Source organism: Ipomoea nil, unplaced genomic scaffold (genome assembly GCF_001879475.1).
Source record: "Ipomoea nil cultivar Tokyo-kokei standard unplaced genomic scaffold, Asagao_1.1 scaffold2159, whole genome shotgun sequence".
Lineage (NCBI taxonomy): Eukaryota > Viridiplantae > Streptophyta > Magnoliopsida > Solanales > Convolvulaceae > Ipomoea > Ipomoea nil.
Window position 1 is genome coordinate 765,076 of NW_017618587.1, and position 17,008 is coordinate 782,083.

Consider the following 17,008-nt stretch of genomic DNA (forward strand, 5'->3'; position numbering starts at 1 on the left):
TTGCAGAGTAAGAAATAGCATTATAGGCACTTGGGTTCTAGCTTGGAAAATTCTAGACTCATGAATGGCTATAAATAAGGCAATTATCCCATCCCATTCTTTCTCATCTCATACGAAATATACAGAGAGTATAGCTAGAGAAAAATAGAGAGTTATATTTGTAATTCCTATTGTTTTATCCTTTTGCCAATACAGAAAAAAATTCTTCTTCAATTTTCTTTGCTGTGTGTATGATTTATTTTAAATCTTACACTAGAATTTATTCTCAATATTTTCAGTTCAAGTTGCTATTGTAAATTTGATGTTGTGAACCAGTTTCGATCCTAACAATATCATTCTCGTTGGAGCTGTTAAAACAGGTCCAACCCTATTGTTTAACCCGTATTTCAGACGAGCCTGGGTTGGAGAATTTTCAAACCGACCCGTTTCTGGATAAACCTAAGACAGGTCAACCCATATGGGTTGAGTTGGTCTGTCTTGACAGCTCTAATATAATTCTCGTATCTAAAGATCACGAACACCCTCTTAGTCGAGCCCGCTATACAGAGTCTTCCTAGTATATACATATATGTATTCCAAAACTATGGAGTAATATATATTTTCTTTTGTTATATTCTATTATAATTTCAGGAGCTGGCATTGGTAGATGCAAATAATCTCCTAAAAATGAAGGTAAAAATAAATAAATAAATAACGTTTTGCTCTATTTTTAGTTCATTAATTTCGAATAATTCTCAACTTTAAAATCCGTTTTTACCCGCTTAAAATGATTTGATGGTGTGATATATAGTTGGAGGAGAGGACAGCCGCCACTATTCCCCAGCAACCTGCATTGGGGTTCTTTCAGCCTGTGGGAGTGAACTCAACAACATCCCAGTTAGGGTATGAAAGTTTAATTATTAGCAGTGTTTAAGGATACTAAATAACAATGTTTACACTATAATAATAACACATCAAACCTTAATTTGCTTGTTTTCAGGTTTCATCATGTTGGGTCTGGTGAGATAAATGCTGAAGTCTCATCAGCACACAACATTAATGGATTCATTCCTGGGTGGATGCTCTGAAGAACTATAAATAATAGATGTTTGAATAAGAACAGCAGATATTAACATTGTGTATTATATTTGTGTATGTTTTGTTGTCTTTTTTGTTTTTTTTTTTTTTTACTTTTACTGCTGTAATTATTGCTGAGGCTATCCCTAGTAAGTCTTCATGATACAATTAAGATGTTATATATACAAGAATATGATATTTTATGTATGATATGATCATGAATAAACATTGGACAACAAATGTACCTCGGGACATATTATTAATATTTTATGCAATTGTATGAAGTTATAGTATGTGCCATGCATCATCAAACTTATTATGTGTGAATGATTATTAGCTAAAATAATCTTCTTCTTTTTTTAGATGGTAGAGGAAACTTGCAACGATTGTACTATTTCAGAGTGTGCATACCTGAAAAATATTGAAAATAATTGAACTCGTGATCTTTAAATATGATAATTATACTCACACATATTAATACGGTTTCAGAACAATCTTTTCATTTTTTGTTCTTTACATAATATTTGATATGATCTATGTATAAATAAATATATAAAGACTAATGATAAAATTCAATAAAAAAAAATGGCATCAAACTTCCAACCAATAATACATCAAATGAACCAGTTTATTCATGAGTGAAAGCTTTCTTGCTTTTGAGGTCTTATAATTTGATAAGAAAATAATTACTGTAAATATATTGTCTTAATTGACTAGCTGAGAAAACTTGTGGTTAAATTAAAAAAAAAAAAAAAAAAAAGTTTACAGAAAAGAGATCCATATCGATCGACGGATAATGCACGTCCAATTGTAAACATGCATGTATCACACAAAATTACAAAATGTATCATATGATATTTAAAAATGCACTAAAAACATATGCACCCCATGATGATATGTAAAAGTGCAGCTCAAGAATTATTTTACTTGGTAGTTTCTTGCGATGTACTTTTACATAGGCACTTAGGTGTTTGTCAATTGATCCAATCGTTATGCTGTGCAACTGTGTGCACTATGCATGGTGCACACGATTGCGAACGACGTCGTTTCACTATGGTGGAGTAACGGTGCCGTTAGTGGCACCGTTTAACTCCACCAATCAATTTTTTTTTTCGCACCATTGTCAATTGAGGTCTACTTCTTCTTAAGATATTATGCATTTTATGGATATATATTTCACTAATTCTGAATTTATAGTTCATTAATTCTGAATATATAGTTCATTCATTCTGAATACACAGACGCATCGAACTGTCATAAGCCAAAACAGAGTACCAGTAACCGGTGTGAATATATATAGTTCACTCATTTTGGATATAAATTCAGAATTAGTGAATTATATATCTAGAATTAGTGAACTATATATATCCAAAACAAAGTATCAGTAACCGGTGTGGATATATAGTTCATTAATTCTGGATATATAGTTCAAATTATGCACAACATAACGTCGTTAACAGCAATCGAATTTTTTTAAAAAAAAAAAAAAAACGAACGGCGCATTTTTGATCAAAACGACGCCGTTTTGCTACCGTGTGAACAAATATATATTTTTCTCTATACGTACATGTTTTTGTCCAATTTACAAAATTATTGGTATCCATATTATAGTTTTTTTTTTTTTGGGTTGGGTGAGCCCATGGTTTCCTCAACACATACAGTGACTAATTTTCTAGACTACTCCATACTTAAAGCTAATGATCGAATCTTTAATCTTTAGATAAAATAAGATGAGTCTCTTCACTCAATCACATCCGAGATCATATTATAGTGTCTCTATAAAAGAAAACAACTTAATTAACCAATGGGCCATATATAATCAGATTCGATTATTGGATGTTATATATGTGTACGAATTGCACAGCTTGGGCATTTACTTTTGTGTCTGCGGTACGCATACTTCGTACCCATGTCCAAATAATGGGTACCACTTAAGAGTCTATTTAAAAATTAGGAAAATATATTTTTTTTGAAAATGATTTATTTTACAGGATCTATTTGTTGGTATTTAGTTGAAAGTTTTTTAAAAATTATCTTTTTTGTTTGTTGGTATTACAAATTATTTCTTACAAAATATTAATTATTCTAAATTAATAAATATAATAATTCCAAAGTAGAGAAATTGAAGAAGAAAACAGAAAAAAATTAAATTTAAAAAAATGAATTCTGGGCCAAACTAGGACAATAAGGTAGGGGAGAATATGGTCGTTGCTCCCCAGACATTGGTTTAGTGGTGAAAATTCTCACTTAAAATTTGCTTACAGTAATAAGGTAGGAGTTCAACCCGCAGAAATGTATAAATATAATTTAACGAAATCGGAAAATATGATATATAAAAATAATAAATATGGTAGCTTATCCACATTAAGATTTCAATAATAAAATAGACCAAAAAACAAAGACTTTTTCTCCATCCAATTATAATACTCCTTGGCTGACCAATAATTAAAACACATTTAATTCAACAAACGCCTCTACCTTCAATTCAATTCATGGCAAGCACGTCGTCAAGAACAAATCAGAAAACCCAAAGATTATAATAATGCTTTCCACAACCTCAAACTTCTCGATCTCACCTTTCACAGAAAACATCATTTGTGCGCGAGAAATTCAAGGTGGAGATAATGCTGGGATTCTTCTTGAGTTGTGCTGCGTGTCGTGTCAGGCCGCGGCCGCCGGCGGTTAAACCACACAAGAAATCCGGCGACCTGATGATCATGAAGCCTGACGAGAAGTCTGAGTTTTCCAGCAAGAACAGTGCAGAAATGAGCTTCAATGGCGATGAAATGAAGCAGGAAGAGAGTGGGTATGGCGGTAATAGAGTGATGGTTGTGGTTAATCGGAGTTTTGAAGCTAAAGGCGCTCTGCAATGGGCACTTTCTCACGCTGTTCAGAGCCAGGATACTGTTGTTCTTCTGCGAATTGTAACCAATCCCTGCAAACAAGGTTTAATTAATTAGCGTAAATTATTAAGGTAAAACATCATCGTCCTATATATGGTGTACTCAATCATGTTGTTCCGATGTTGCAGGTGGAAACTCCGATAGTGTACTCAATCAAAGGGCTAGCCATGAAATTCTTTGCTCAATGGAAACTATGTGCCATGCAATGCGACCCGGGGTAAGTGATAGGACAAACAACACTTATGTAATTGAGTTCTGTCGGTTAGCTATGGATAACCTAGTACTGGTTACCTCATTCTGGTTCTATATTGGCTCAAATCACCGAGTGCAGATTGTCGAGTAATGACTGCAGGTTTCTCGATCTCGTCTCACCTCATACATTTTGTGGAATAGGTGCAAGTAGAGAGAGTGGTGCAAGAAGGTAATGGAAAGGAGAAAGGGGTAGAGATTGTTGAAGCAGCTAAGCAACAGAGGGTGAATCTGCTGGTGTTGGGGAAGAGGAAAAGATCAATGGTGAGAGTTGCAGGGAGGAGTAAGATCACCAATTACTGCATTCAAAATGCAGACTGTATGACAGTTGCAGTGAGGAGGAAAAGCAGAAAGTATGGAGGATATCTCATCACCACTAAGCGCCATAAGAATTTCTGGCTTTTAGCTTAGTCAAATGAGAGCAAAAAATAGAAACTTTTTATGAAATATTGTATTTTGGCAGAAATTTGTTTGAGACCGTCTCATGGATCCTTGTCCGTGAGACGGTCTCACACAAATATGATCTTTGTAATTTTAAACTATGGTTTGATTATTATGTCAGTAAAATTTTTTCAGGCAGCAAAAGTAAATCTTACTAGTTAGGACTCAATTTAAAAAGTATTGACCAAGAATTAAACACGTGACCTTTATTAAATACAATACTAGAGTTGTAATCTCACGTATTTGACCACCTGTCTTCTCCCAAAATGTTGAATCACAATCCCAAAGACTCTCTACCCTCCCGTCCAACAGAGCATTTGAGATGATGTAAATCATAGTGACTTAATGACTCACTAGATGTACAAGAGATCTGTTGAATCTCAACCCTAAGGATCCCCACACACTCCAGTCCGACAGAGCATTTGGGAGGATGTAAATCATGGTGACTCAATAACTCATCATACGCACAAGGGATCTGTCCACTTTAGGCATAATCTCCACACTACTGCCTTTAATATTTGAATTTTGATCTCTTCCTTCAAATATTGTTTACTGAACCACTGAACAAAGCCACTTTGGGTAGTTAGTTTGTTGTATGCTCTTTTCCTCCTTTAATTTGGTTGACTTTTCATACGTATGGTTTGAAAAAAAAAAAAACAACAATGGAATGCAACAAAATGCTTGCACAACCACTAAAAGCTGTCCGGCCAAGTGTCAATTCCTTTAATTTCCCAACACCCTAACAAGAAGAATATCTAAAACTTGCCTTGAATGGAATTGGTGCCATGCATGTTGTTTTTCAACGTAACTCATTTGAATCTTTCTTGATACCATAGTCTTAACCACATTACACTTCGACTAGTTCTTAGCCAAGCTTTAATTTGTGCATCATGTCTTGAATGCACACTAGCTCCACCTCCCAAACTCGTGACCTATTCTGTATTTATTTTCAAGACTTTTCAAAAAGTTATAACTGATCATTGATTCCATCTGCACTACTTTCCCAAAAGTTATAGTTGATATATAGTTGATCAAATGAGTCTACCTCTTCCCATAGAGTCTGTTTGGACAGATCTGGATTATTGAATACTTGAGATCAATGGTATAGATTTTTTCAACTGTGTAAGTGAAGTGCACAATTGGCGAAATCTAAATCATTAATCTTAAGTATTTAATGGCTCAGATCTTTCTATATGGATTCATGAGGAGGAATGGATTCACTTGAACAATGACCTTGTCATCAGTGCATTGTCCCAAAGGTACACCCAGCTATAGGATGCTAAATTTGATTATTTCAACTAAATTAAAGTCGATAGGTCATGAAATATGCATGTGTGTCTATATATACACTCTTATTTCTCACCAAATTAAAGTGAAAATTAGGCTAATGGGGAGCACAAGTAAAGCTATGTGTTTGTGTTTTCTTGTTGTGGCAATTCTGCTAGCCGCTTACTCTTCCCCAACAGAGGCCCAAAACGCTAATGTTTCCACACTTCAATTCTACTTGCACGACATCGTTAGCGGCCCCAATCCCACCGCCGTTAGGGTGGCCGGCCCGCCGCCGTCAAACGCCACGAGCTCCAACCCTCTGGCGTCGATCTTTGGATCAATCTACGTCTTCGACGACCCTCTCACCGCCACACCGGAGCTAAACTCAACCCTCGTAGGACGTGCTCAGGGGTTGTACGCCGCCGCCGCCGCGTCGCTAAACGATGAGTTCGCCCTTCAAATGACTGTTACGTATGCCTTCGTGAGTGGGCCCTACAACGGCAGTTCGATCACCGTGGCCGGACGGAATCCGGTGATGAGGGACGGCCCGCGGGAACTGCCGGTCGTCGGAGGCACCGGCGCGTTCCGGCTCGCCCGGGGATATTGCTTGGCCAAGACGTATTCCATGCATGGAATGGATGCGGTGATTGGCTATAATGTCACCATTATACATTACTAAATTAAAATTAGACAACTTTGCCCTCTTGTTTTTCTATGTTCTTCAGTTTTCAGCTCCTAGTATATAACTTTTCAATTTTGCTTCATTTAAGCTTTTAGCTACCTTTTCAACTAGGTAGCCAAGTATAAGATTATAAGAGTTAAGTTTATCTATTATATAAATCTTTAATAGTAGCTACAAGTTTCATTTGTCATCTAAAAAATTTAAAAATTTACAAATAAATTGTTTCATCATCATATTTCATCTTAATTTTGTTGAGAATGATTGATATGATATTACTACTACTAGTGTAGTCTTAAGCGGGTTCTCTATTAATATTTTATATTTTTACAATAAAAGTTAGCATATGTTATTTATTATAATAACATTTAAAATTAATAATTAGTCATATGTTACATATATGGGAAATAAATGTGGTTGATAAGGTTTGAGAAATAAGGAAAGAGGAATTAATAATTAGTATGGGAAAATAAATTTAGTTGATAATTAAGGTTTGAGAAATAAGGAAACAGAAATCTTTATAAGTAAACAATTGTTATACCATGAATATATATATGAATATCATTTTAATTTGAATCTTGCAATGTGAATTCTAGTCCATGGTATAATTTGTCATGGACAATGGGAGGAACATCTAAACAATTTTGGGCTAAAAAAATTGAAATTGAAAAATTAATCTGGGCTAAAAAATTGAAATTGAAAAATTCATTAGGGCTAAACAATGTCCATGTGAATTTTTAAAATTGCCCTAATGAATTAATGACAGTTTGCAAGCTTCCATGAATTAATGGCAGTTTTCCTAATAAATCTCCTCTTTCCATCATGCAAATGTAATTGGAATTCTCTTTTTCATGTGCCCATCACTTTTTCAAAATTCAAATATCCTCAATTCCCTCTTTCTTACCTTAATTTCCTCATAATGACAGTTAATCACACTTCTAGAAGCCCTACATTCTTTCTCTCTGGATATATTATATACGGAGTATTATATAAGAAGGAGAAAAACCTGCGGAGATACTCCTGCACAACTCTACAGTTACAAGAACATGGCGGATTCAAGATTGAGCATCTTATCTTTATGCCTGTAGGTTTTCACCAGGTAACTACCTTTTCAATCTTTCATGAATCTTCCCGGGATTCTTCTTCATATGATGTTTTTGTTTGACACAGAAAGAACAAAACACAAACTTTTCTGCCAAGAACATGAATCCCAGTCCCATAAATGGTGACACAGGCAAAGAATTGCAGGAGACAGAAAAAGCCGGTGGAGATGACACGAGTTGGCCGCATTTGGAAGCAGAAGATTACATAGTTTTCAACTTTACTGGCGACGGGGATACTGGTGTGGTGGAAGACAGGAAAAGAGGGGTGAGCTGTGGGAGTGACATAGAAATCTACCCAGAAAATGAACCGGAGATGATCATATCATTCGAAGAGGTGACAGAACCTTTCTTTAGTTTTTTCCTGTGGGTTCCCTGGCCTAGATTGTAGCCTGTGAAATTTGTTTGCAGGGTAAAGAGAAATGGAGAGATAGTGATGGGATTAGAGACACAATTTTCACTTCTTCTGAATCATCAAGCGACTGCGATCAATCAAATGCTAGCAAAGGCTCTTTCGCCTTCCCAGTGTAAGTACTCCATCCCAACATTCTCTTCATGAATTCTTGATTCTCTGTATACTATAGAGCTTTGATTTGATTGCAGATTAGGGTGGGAATGGGTGGGCAGTCCAGTTCACATTCCCAGACAAGAAGATAAAAGCACATACTTAAAGAAGCACAGAAGTTGGTGCCACCTTTTCTTACACTGTTGTAGATCTTGAGTGACCTGTAATGGCAGATCGACCAAGGGTTCCGGTTATGGAAGCATGAAGATGGAGCACATAGGACTAGTTCTACTTTATGATGTAAACTTTCATTTGCTATATACAACATGATTCACAAGTTTCAATAGAATAGTGTAAGGCATATAGCATTAATAGGAAATGAGTGTTATAATACAAAGTGCAGGTCACCATTGTTACATTTCAAAGATTTCATCATCCAAAACAAAACAGACTATATTATTATTTTTTTTTTTTTTGTTCAAACCTACATGGGATAAGCAACTAAATATCTAAGAAAACCCTTGTCTCTAGAACTGATTTAACACACAATATGTGGAATGGAGTTACAGTAAGTTGCTTCGTTCTCGTTTTATCAGAGCAGACGAACTAGTGATTCCAAATGTTTTCTTGCAGTGGCAGCTGCAGAAATGGATGATTCATCTTGTCTTTCTTTAGCAGTAGCCAAGGCAGCAACGTAAGCTTCCCTTGCTGCCTCCAAGCTTTGCATCTTGTCGAGATCATCCTGCTACAGAGAATGGTAATCATGAAATTCAAAAACCCTAATTGAAGCATGTGCTCCATCTCAACTAAAAGCCTAAGCTAATAGTTGGATTGAACATTAATGGTTATATGCTCAACACGCCCCCTTACGTGTGCCGTAGATCTGACACCAAATTGAAGCATGTGCTCCATCTCAACTAAAAGCCTAAGCTGATAGTTGGATTGCACATTAATGGTTATATGCTCAACAACCCTCACAAGAAAACAAAAATAAATTGTTCACAGATAAGATTTGCAACGATGTTAGCAAAGCATACCTCAGTGCCCGGGTCATCCCAGGGATAAGAAGCGTCGTAATCTTCATAATACTCTTCGTCAGGCTGGGTCACATTAGTCTTTGTCAACTCTCCTAGGAACTTCATAAATAATGAAAACTCTCCCTGCATTGCTTCTAGATCTTCCTGGAGCTTCCCCACCTTCTTGGTGGAAGTTGTTGCCTCCCATTCTAATTTCTCCACGGCAGCTTGCTTATCAGCTAGCTTTATCTGATGCAAAATAGTCGTTTGAAATATCAATATAAATACTACACATCAAGAGAACATAGATCCAAGACTTCTGATTCACAATGTAGTGATAACTCCTATAAATGTTAATTGAGTTTCCATTTGTGGGTAATCAACTAAATCTAATGCGAAATAGATGCACAGCTTAATATCTTGAGTATACATGCATTTGGAAATGTACACACACCTTTGCATCGGAGAGCTGCATTTGAGTAGATCTGAGTAAAGAGTCCTTTTCAGCAAATTCCTTTTGCATTTCATCAAGTTTGGAATGAAGGGAAGCTATCTCGTTCTTTGAATTCTCGACTTCTTTCAATAGTTCATCTTTCTCCAACAATTTTCTCTGCAAATCCTCGACCTGCTCCCTTAAAGCAGTGAGTTCTTCTCTTTCCTTCTCCGATAGTGAAGACCTCGAGGACAAGCCTGACAAGCTGTCCGAACATCCATCAAGATTAGAGCCAACATTTTTATTTTGGTCCCTCTGCCTTTTTGTGAGAATTGATTGACTTGCATTCCTTCCTTTTGCTTCAGCGTTCTACAGGGATTGTGAGCATTAGTAAAGATGAAAGAAATAAACCGCACCCCAAAATCACAGAAAGAAAAAGAAGCAAACTTTGCAAACTCAAAGAGCCTGAAAAAGATTCGTCATCCAAACTCCAAAGAAGACCAAGCAACCAAAGTCCAAAACCTTGTTGACATTGAAAGCATCTAAGCGATTTGCCCAAAAATTGATTCTAGTTTCAGAAGGTCTTCAAAGAACTCAGAGAATAACCAAATTTTCGAATTACAGGATTTTATCAACACATTTCTGGCATTCCTACAATCAGATGGAAATGTGCAAGAAGCCAATCCCATGGCCCCAATGTCTAACTTCGCTACGTTTATGCAAAACAAATTTTGTATCTTTACACATTTAGATCGAGTATTATGTACTTATGTCCACTCACAAAGAAAAAAAGACAACTTTCTCAAAAAACAACATTGGTCTCAAACATGATCAAATTTGCCTATAACTATAATTACTAAAGCAGGAATGTTTTCAGTTCATTTAGTCAAAATGACAAACACAGAGAGATGATATAAAGCACATTGTTCACTAAGAATGAAACTAAAGCAGGAACAGAAGAATTCTAAACTCATAGTGAAGATTTTGAGCAAAATAAAACATGAATTCCAGCATTCAGACCTGAAATTAGAAACAAACCTTGTTATACAAAGATTCTCTAGAAGGTGTCTTTGTGTAGTTCACTGACCCCCTGCGAGTAAACGAAGCATTTGGCTTCCGATCCTGCAAAATTCACAAGCAAAGATTCAAAAATGCACCCCCCCCCCCCCCCCCCCCCCCCCCCCAAAGTTCACAGAAGCACTCAAAATCCGCGAATCAGATTGATTCACCAAAGCTGAGGAATAAAAATTCAAACTTTTCACCATTTCAATAGCTGTAACTCTGTAAGGAGCTAAGGATCGATTCACCAATTACTTAAAAATTGCTGGAAATGAATAAGAACAAAAGAACACGGAACACTTACCATGAGGGAGAGAACGAGAGGGAATATCTCCAGTATGTCAGTGACGAGCCTCGGGTCGACATTGGCCGCCGCCGCCGCCGCGGCGGAGAGCGAGGAATTGGTGCGGTGGAGAGCAGACGAATCCGGCGGCGAGGAGTGGTGGTCGTCGCCGGAAAGCCAAGAACGTGGGTCGGCCCCGTCGCCGCAGAACCTGTCGTCGGCGGCGTCGTGCAAATCAACCAAGTGCTGTGGGTCGTACATCGTGGGTGGGTGGGGGGATTGGATTCCGGCGATACTGGAAAGCTATGAACTGAGAGAGTAAAGTCTTCTTCCAATTTTAAAAAGTGGAAAAATTGAAATCCAAAATTTTGTAGTTTACGTTACAGCAAAAAAGGAAAGAGCCGAGTTTCGTTTGGACTAAATTACCCCTTGATTTCTCAATAATTCCGTTATTATTTATCTTGAACCCGGCCCCACCACTACCAGCCGGCTTCCAGAAACAACGTCAAAAAATGTTTTATGCGGGGCAACTCAATTAAGGTAGTTAGGCGGTTGATTTTCGGCTATTAATTTGAGTCAAGCTAGTTATAAGTAATTTAAGTTGATTATAGTTATAATATATGATTTATCTAATGTATATTTTTACTTGAAAATTATAAGTTCATTCGTCTAATAATCATATTTGTCAAAAAATTATTATGAGATAAACTAGTCAAATATTCAATTAATGATTCACCATAACTTGCATATACATAATATATTTAATTAATATATTTGACACTAACGGTAAATATGTTACCGGAAATATAATATAAAATAACGAATAAGAAAGACAATAGTTGTATTGCCTTTTGTCTCAATATAGAAAGTACAGTATCCTCGTCCAGAGTATTGAACGTCCCCTCCAAGCTGAGGGGAGCCCCTACTTATACAAAAGCTGCTAACGGTAACAACATGAAGCATAAATGGAGAGCTAAGCCTTTAATTCTCTCTCATCAATGGTGACATCAATGGTGGCTTCAATGGCAGTAAAGGTGACAGCCGTTGGAATTCTGCACGTTGGAGTTTTGCCAATTGGGTTTCCATGTGGTGTCAGGTCAGATGCTGCTTATGATCCGAGTCGGGTGCCAGCACCATTATCCTGTCACCAGTCCCCCCTACTCCTGAGTCTACGGATGTGTTTGAGTTGACTAGGGAGTAAGACTGAATTTGCTCGATATCGTGCAAAATTCCGGTTGATCCCGAGTATGTGATTTTATTTTCCAAATCACACATGAATTTTTTTTTTTTAATGCTGGCCGAGACGGGCTACGGCTTAGGATGGCCGAGGTGCGTGCCTCCGGCCGATCACGGCTGAGGCGTCGCCTCGACCGGTCGTGGCCGAGGCGTGCACCCCGGCCGATCGTTCGTGGCCGAGGCGTCGCCGCTCGTGGCCGAGGCGTGCGACTCGGTCGATCGTGGCCAAGGCGAATCGTGGTTGAGGCGTCGCCTCGACCAACCGTGGCCGAGGCGTGCGCCCCGATCGTAGCCAAGGCGTGCGCCTTGGCCGATCGTGGTCGAGGCGAGCTCCGGCCCTTTTTTTTTTTTTTTTTTTTTTTTTTTTTTACGGACAGGCGGAGGCGCCGCGAGGCATGTGCCTCAGGCCCCGGGCGAGGAGCTGCCTCAGCTGGTGGCCGAGGCGTGCGCCTCAGGCCCTAGGCCGAGACGCGTGCCTCCGCCTGGCCGAGGCGTGCGCCTGGCGTTTTTTTTTTTTTTTTTTTTTTTTTTTTCGACTGAGGCGTCGCCTTAGCCGGGTTTGGTCGAGGCGTCGCCTCAGCCGTGGGCGCTGGCCGAGATGCGTGCCTCGGCCAGTGACCGAGGCGCGCGCCTCAGGCCTTTTTACGGCTCGGCTTGAGACGCCGCCTCAGTCGTGCCTTGGGCCGAGGCGTCGCCTCAGCCCGCGCTGGGCCGAGGCGTGCGCCTCGGCCTTGGTTTTTTTTTTTTTTTTTTTTTTTTTTTTTTTTTTTTTTTTTTTACAATGCGGTGTCGGCCGGCTTTTGGTTGATCGAAGGTGGTGCGGAGAGCCTTTTATTTGAGCAAAGTAACCTGGGCAGACCATGATTACAAAATATTGTTTACAGGTCTGGGCGGACCACGACTACAAAATATTACTAATAATATCTAACTAAATGTTCTGAGCTCCATACCCGTTCGATCATCCTTGCAGATGGTGTGGACTTGTAGATCCTTTCTGCCAATCTTTTTGCATGCTTTTACGTAACAACTGCGGGCTGCTCGCTGGTCTCCTCTAACGACCCCTATCCCATTCGAAGTATGGAACTTTATACACAAGTGTTCCACCGACACTATGGCCTTGAGGTCCTCCAGTGCCGGCCTCCCCAATATGATGTTGTGCGCACAAGCGAGTCTTACCACGATGAATTCTACGTCAAGTTTGCGAATGTTAGGGCTCGTGCCTATCTCCACTGGTAAGACCACTGACCCCTCTATCTCCACTGAATCACCCGTAAATCCAGAGAGTGGGGTACATACTTCTTTGAGCTGGTTCCTAGGTATCCCTAACTTGGTGAAGACATCGTAATACATCACATTGACTGAGCTTCCTGTGTCGATTAAGATGCGGTGGACCATGATATCGTTGACGTCCATCTTAATCACCAGGGCGTCACGATGGGGTAACGGGCTCTCTCGGAGGTCATCATCAAAGAAGGTGATGGCCTCCTGTCTCTGTTTCTTTTCTCTAGGAAGACTCACCACTTCTCCCACGTATAGCTGCCGGCTCCACTTCTTTGGGTCTCCACCCTTATTTCCTGGGGCCGCGGTGGGGGCACTTGGCCTTGCAGTTCCACCGCCACCTGATTTAGCGCCGCCGTCACTGCTTGCTGAATGACATCGGCGGTCGCCTGGAGGTTCACGGCTTGGTTCACCCCTCCATTGTTGAGTTGGTCTCGAAGGTCCCCTCCATTGTTGAGTTGGTCTCGAAGGTCCCCGGGCCTCCCATTGTTGAGCTGTTCTCGGAGGTCCCCTCCGCGATTGTTGGTGAGTTGGTCCCGGAGGTCACCTGAGGCATTGCCATTGTTCACGTTGCGGGAACCATGGGAGCTGCGGGACACCATTCTTTCAAGCTTGCTGTTGAAAGAGGAATGAGTTGTGTGTGTCGTAGCCTGCTTGAGTATTGGACTCAGGCTCTCAATGAAAGCACCAATGACGGTAATAATGTTACCGGTAATAATAATACTATAATAACGTTATAAGAGAGTAACAATAGTTGTATTGCCTTTTGTCTCAATATAGAAAGTACAGTGTCCTCGTCCAGAGTATTGAACGTCCCCCTCCAAGCTGATGGGAGCCCCTACTTATACAAAAGCTGCTAACGGTAACAACATGAAGCATAAATGAGGAGCTAAGCCTTTAATTCTCTCTCATCAATGGTGACATCAATGATGGCTTCAATGGCAGTAAAGGTGACAGCCGTTGGAATTCTGCACGTTGGAGTTTTGCCCGTTGGGTTTCCATGTGGTGTCGGGTCAGATGCTGCTTATGATCCGGGTCGGGTGCCAGCACCATTATCCTGTCAGACACGAAATAAGTGATGACATGAGTGAAACATAATTCTTAATATCAGAAAGTGATAAAATCGATTTTGGTCAGTTGAGCACTTGAGCTTGTGAATCTAACCATTCTTATTAGCAAGAGAACATTAAGAATTTACTTTATTCTTTGCCATAAAGTGAAGTTTCACATCCAAACATTCACTAATAAGGTTTTGTGTTACATCCAAACATTGACTAATAAGTTTCTCATTCAAACATTACATTAATCTCAGATCATAATGCCTGCACTTCAATTCCCTCTCTGTAACTGAAGGTTTGTGAGAAAGAGAGAGAGAGAGATTCCTCAGATCAACATCCTTTCTTTTGATGTTTGATCTCAAGCAAGGTTTTGATATATTTAAGAATTTAATTTTCTGTCTATTGTTTTCTCCCATCAACTTTGCCAACATATTTAATGTTGCTGGTTTTTGCAGGTTGTGCCATCAATTCTTGAACATATAAAAGGTAACTTCTCCAACTGGTTCATCGATAGTACAGTTTCTTAATGAAATGAGGCATACCATGATTCATGATTGTTAGCCCATCCATGTTTAATTTACAGCATTACTTAAATGAGGCATCTGGCATGGCAGATGAAACAGATAGGACTTGTGTTTCTTTAATTGGATATATGCATGCTGGAAATGGAAATAGTTTTGTCAACAACAGTTAGCTAGGACTTGCTAATGGAGATTGTCTTTCATGTTTGCCAACCTTATTCAATACCAATGTGGGTTTTCTGTGTATCTTTCTGGGATTAAGAATGCTGTTTCTTGGTTCCATTATTTCTGTTGTGAATGCAGTCTGGGTGTTCTTCTGATCATTCATCATCAATGGAAGGTGAAACACATTCTGCTTCTGATCAGGTAAATTCTCTCTGCTCAATTCTTTTTTGACGAGGAAAACTCGCAACCACTACTTGATGATCTGTATCGCCTCCTCTCAGAAACCAAAAGTGAAAAGGGAGGAAGATGATGAGACTAAGGCTGTGCAAGTGAGCCTGGCAACACTATTCGCCATTGAAAACGCAGAGGATTCATCATCATCTGCAGCAGAAGAAAGTCATCTGATAATCCCAGACTGCATTTCTATCAGATCAAGCAGCACCCAATCTTTTGCATTCCCCATGCAAGTCATCTTTTCTCCATCTTTCCATCTTCATTATCCATGTTTTATGGCTAAAGTCTATTGTTTTGTTTCTGGGTTTTAAACAGATTAGCGTCAGAAATCTATTCTAGCCCTGCAAAGTTGGCGCCTTGCGATACCAGGCTCTTGAAGAAGAGAAGACGATGGAAGAACTGTTTGGGCTTCTGCAAATGTTGAGCCCTGCAAGGATTTTGTATATTGGATGGGCCAGAAGTTTAATGTAAATATGGCCTGCAATATATGTATTTACAGATTCGGCCTATAAACAATCGTCATATCATGGACCAGGATTCACAGTGTACTGTTGACCATGATTCAGTATATAATTTATGTTTATAATACACAGAATTTATGTTCATAATACACATACACATAAATATGATATGATGAACATCTATTCTGTACATTATGAATATGAATTCTGTGTATTATGTTAAATGTTTATGTGTCTTCATTATATCGTATTTATGTGTATGTGTATTATGAACATAAATTCTGTACATTATAAACATGAATTCTATATATTATGAAGTCAAATTCTGTGCATTGAACCAGACTTCACAGTCCACGATATAAATTGCATATCATATACAATAAATATAAAGTTTGTTTGTTTTTGTTTTTTTTTTTCATTCGGGGTATCCCCTCCGTCAGATGTAAAAAGATAAAACTAAAGGTCTAGCCTCTGTAGTTCATGTTCAGTTAAATTACCATGATTTACATCCTCTCAAATGCTTTGTCGGGTCGGGATATGAGGGACCCTTATGGTTAGGGTTCAACCTTTTGGAAGAATAAAACTAAAGTTTGCGTTTTAAAATGTTTGTTAGGATTTTTTTTTTTTTATGTGACAAAAGGAAAATTAGTACTACGTATTTAGTACTGGAGGTTGTGTGCTAATGTATTAGCTAGGTAAATGTCATTTTTGTTAATGGTATGCAAAATCACATAAGATAAGTAATCTCACTAAGAATGTCGAATTAGACGATAAAAATATTGATAACAATCAAACTAGGTAGTTAGGTTATTTTTAAATTTATTTATACTCCGTATATGATTATTATGTGTGTCCATAATGTCAATAATAATTAAAATATACTTAATTCACCATACACATTGAATCTTGGGATGTGTTACAAAAGATTTTGTTACATTTTTGAAATAATTAAACACATTAGATTATTGTCAATAAAATTAATGGATCCCTCCTTTGATAAAGAAAAAGGGCATTACCCATAGTCAATACAATCAAAATTAAACTTGTAAGGTTGAAAGTTGA

At 38.5% G+C, this 17,008-nt stretch overlaps 7 protein-coding genes across 8 annotated transcripts in view; 6 read left to right on the forward strand and 1 right to left on the reverse strand.

Annotated features, from left to right (window-relative positions):
* Positions 1-1,263, forward strand: part of LOC109149650 (MADS-box protein CMB1-like) — a 3,557-nt gene extending 2,294 nt beyond the window's left edge. The window contains exons 6-8 of the mRNA XM_019297551.1: positions 631-672; positions 791-882; positions 980-1,263. Of these exons, the coding sequence (XP_019153096.1) occupies positions 631-672; positions 791-882; positions 980-1,067 (222 nt within the window). The 3' untranslated portion in view covers positions 1,068-1,263. The remainder of the gene's footprint in view (positions 1-630; positions 673-790; positions 883-979) is intronic.
* LOC109149648 (alpha-1,4-glucan-protein synthase [UDP-forming] 2-like) overlaps positions 1-13,056 on the forward strand; it is a 22,238-nt gene extending 9,182 nt beyond the window's left edge. Inside the window, exon 6 of the transcript XR_002048989.1 lies at positions 13,044-13,056. The gene's annotated coding sequence lies outside the window, so the exon portion shown is untranslated. The remainder of the gene's footprint in view (positions 1-13,043) is intronic.
* Positions 3,583-4,763, forward strand: LOC109149651. The gene is made up of 3 exons (XM_019297552.1): positions 3,583-4,002; positions 4,088-4,176; positions 4,353-4,763. The coding sequence occupies exons 1-3, from the start codon at positions 3,681-3,683 to the stop codon at positions 4,617-4,619; spliced, it is 678 nt and encodes a 225-aa protein (XP_019153097.1). The 5' UTR covers positions 3,583-3,680; the 3' UTR covers positions 4,620-4,763.
* On the forward strand, positions 6,037-6,612 carry LOC109149652 (dirigent protein 1-like). The gene has a single exon (XM_019297553.1). The coding sequence runs from the start codon at positions 6,037-6,039 to the stop codon at positions 6,595-6,597; it is 561 nt and encodes a 186-aa protein (XP_019153098.1). The 3' UTR covers positions 6,598-6,612.
* Positions 7,517-8,716, forward strand: LOC109149177. The gene is made up of 4 exons (XM_019296839.1): positions 7,517-7,696; positions 7,768-8,034; positions 8,109-8,224; positions 8,301-8,716. Exons 1-4 carry the CDS (start codon positions 7,517-7,519, stop codon positions 8,416-8,418), a joined length of 681 nt encoding a protein of 226 aa, XP_019152384.1. The 3' UTR covers positions 8,419-8,716.
* On the reverse strand, positions 8,680-11,355 carry LOC109149649 (GRIP domain-containing protein RUD3). Of its 2 annotated transcripts, none has more exons than XM_019297549.1 (5): positions 11,015-11,355; positions 10,690-10,773; positions 9,673-10,020; positions 9,240-9,467; positions 8,680-8,947 (listed from the first exon to the last, which is right to left on the reverse strand). In XM_019297549.1, exons 1-5 carry the CDS (start codon positions 11,252-11,254, stop codon positions 8,795-8,797), a joined length of 1,053 nt encoding a protein of 350 aa, XP_019153094.1. In that variant the 5' UTR covers positions 11,255-11,355; the 3' UTR covers positions 8,680-8,794. The 2 variants fall into 2 exon arrangements, with proteins under 2 accessions (XP_019153094.1, XP_019153095.1); XM_019297550.1 differs by having other exon boundaries at positions 8,680-8,944; positions 11,015-11,353.
* Positions 13,057-15,263: 2,207 nt separating the features above from the next.
* On the forward strand, positions 15,264-16,055 carry LOC109149355. Its single transcript, XM_019297078.1, has 4 exons — positions 15,264-15,316; positions 15,390-15,452; positions 15,533-15,714; positions 15,801-16,055. Exons 2-4 carry the CDS (start codon positions 15,420-15,422, stop codon positions 15,907-15,909), a joined length of 324 nt encoding a protein of 107 aa, XP_019152623.1. The 5' UTR covers positions 15,264-15,316; positions 15,390-15,419; the 3' UTR covers positions 15,910-16,055.
* Positions 16,056-17,008: the final 953 nt, after the last annotated feature.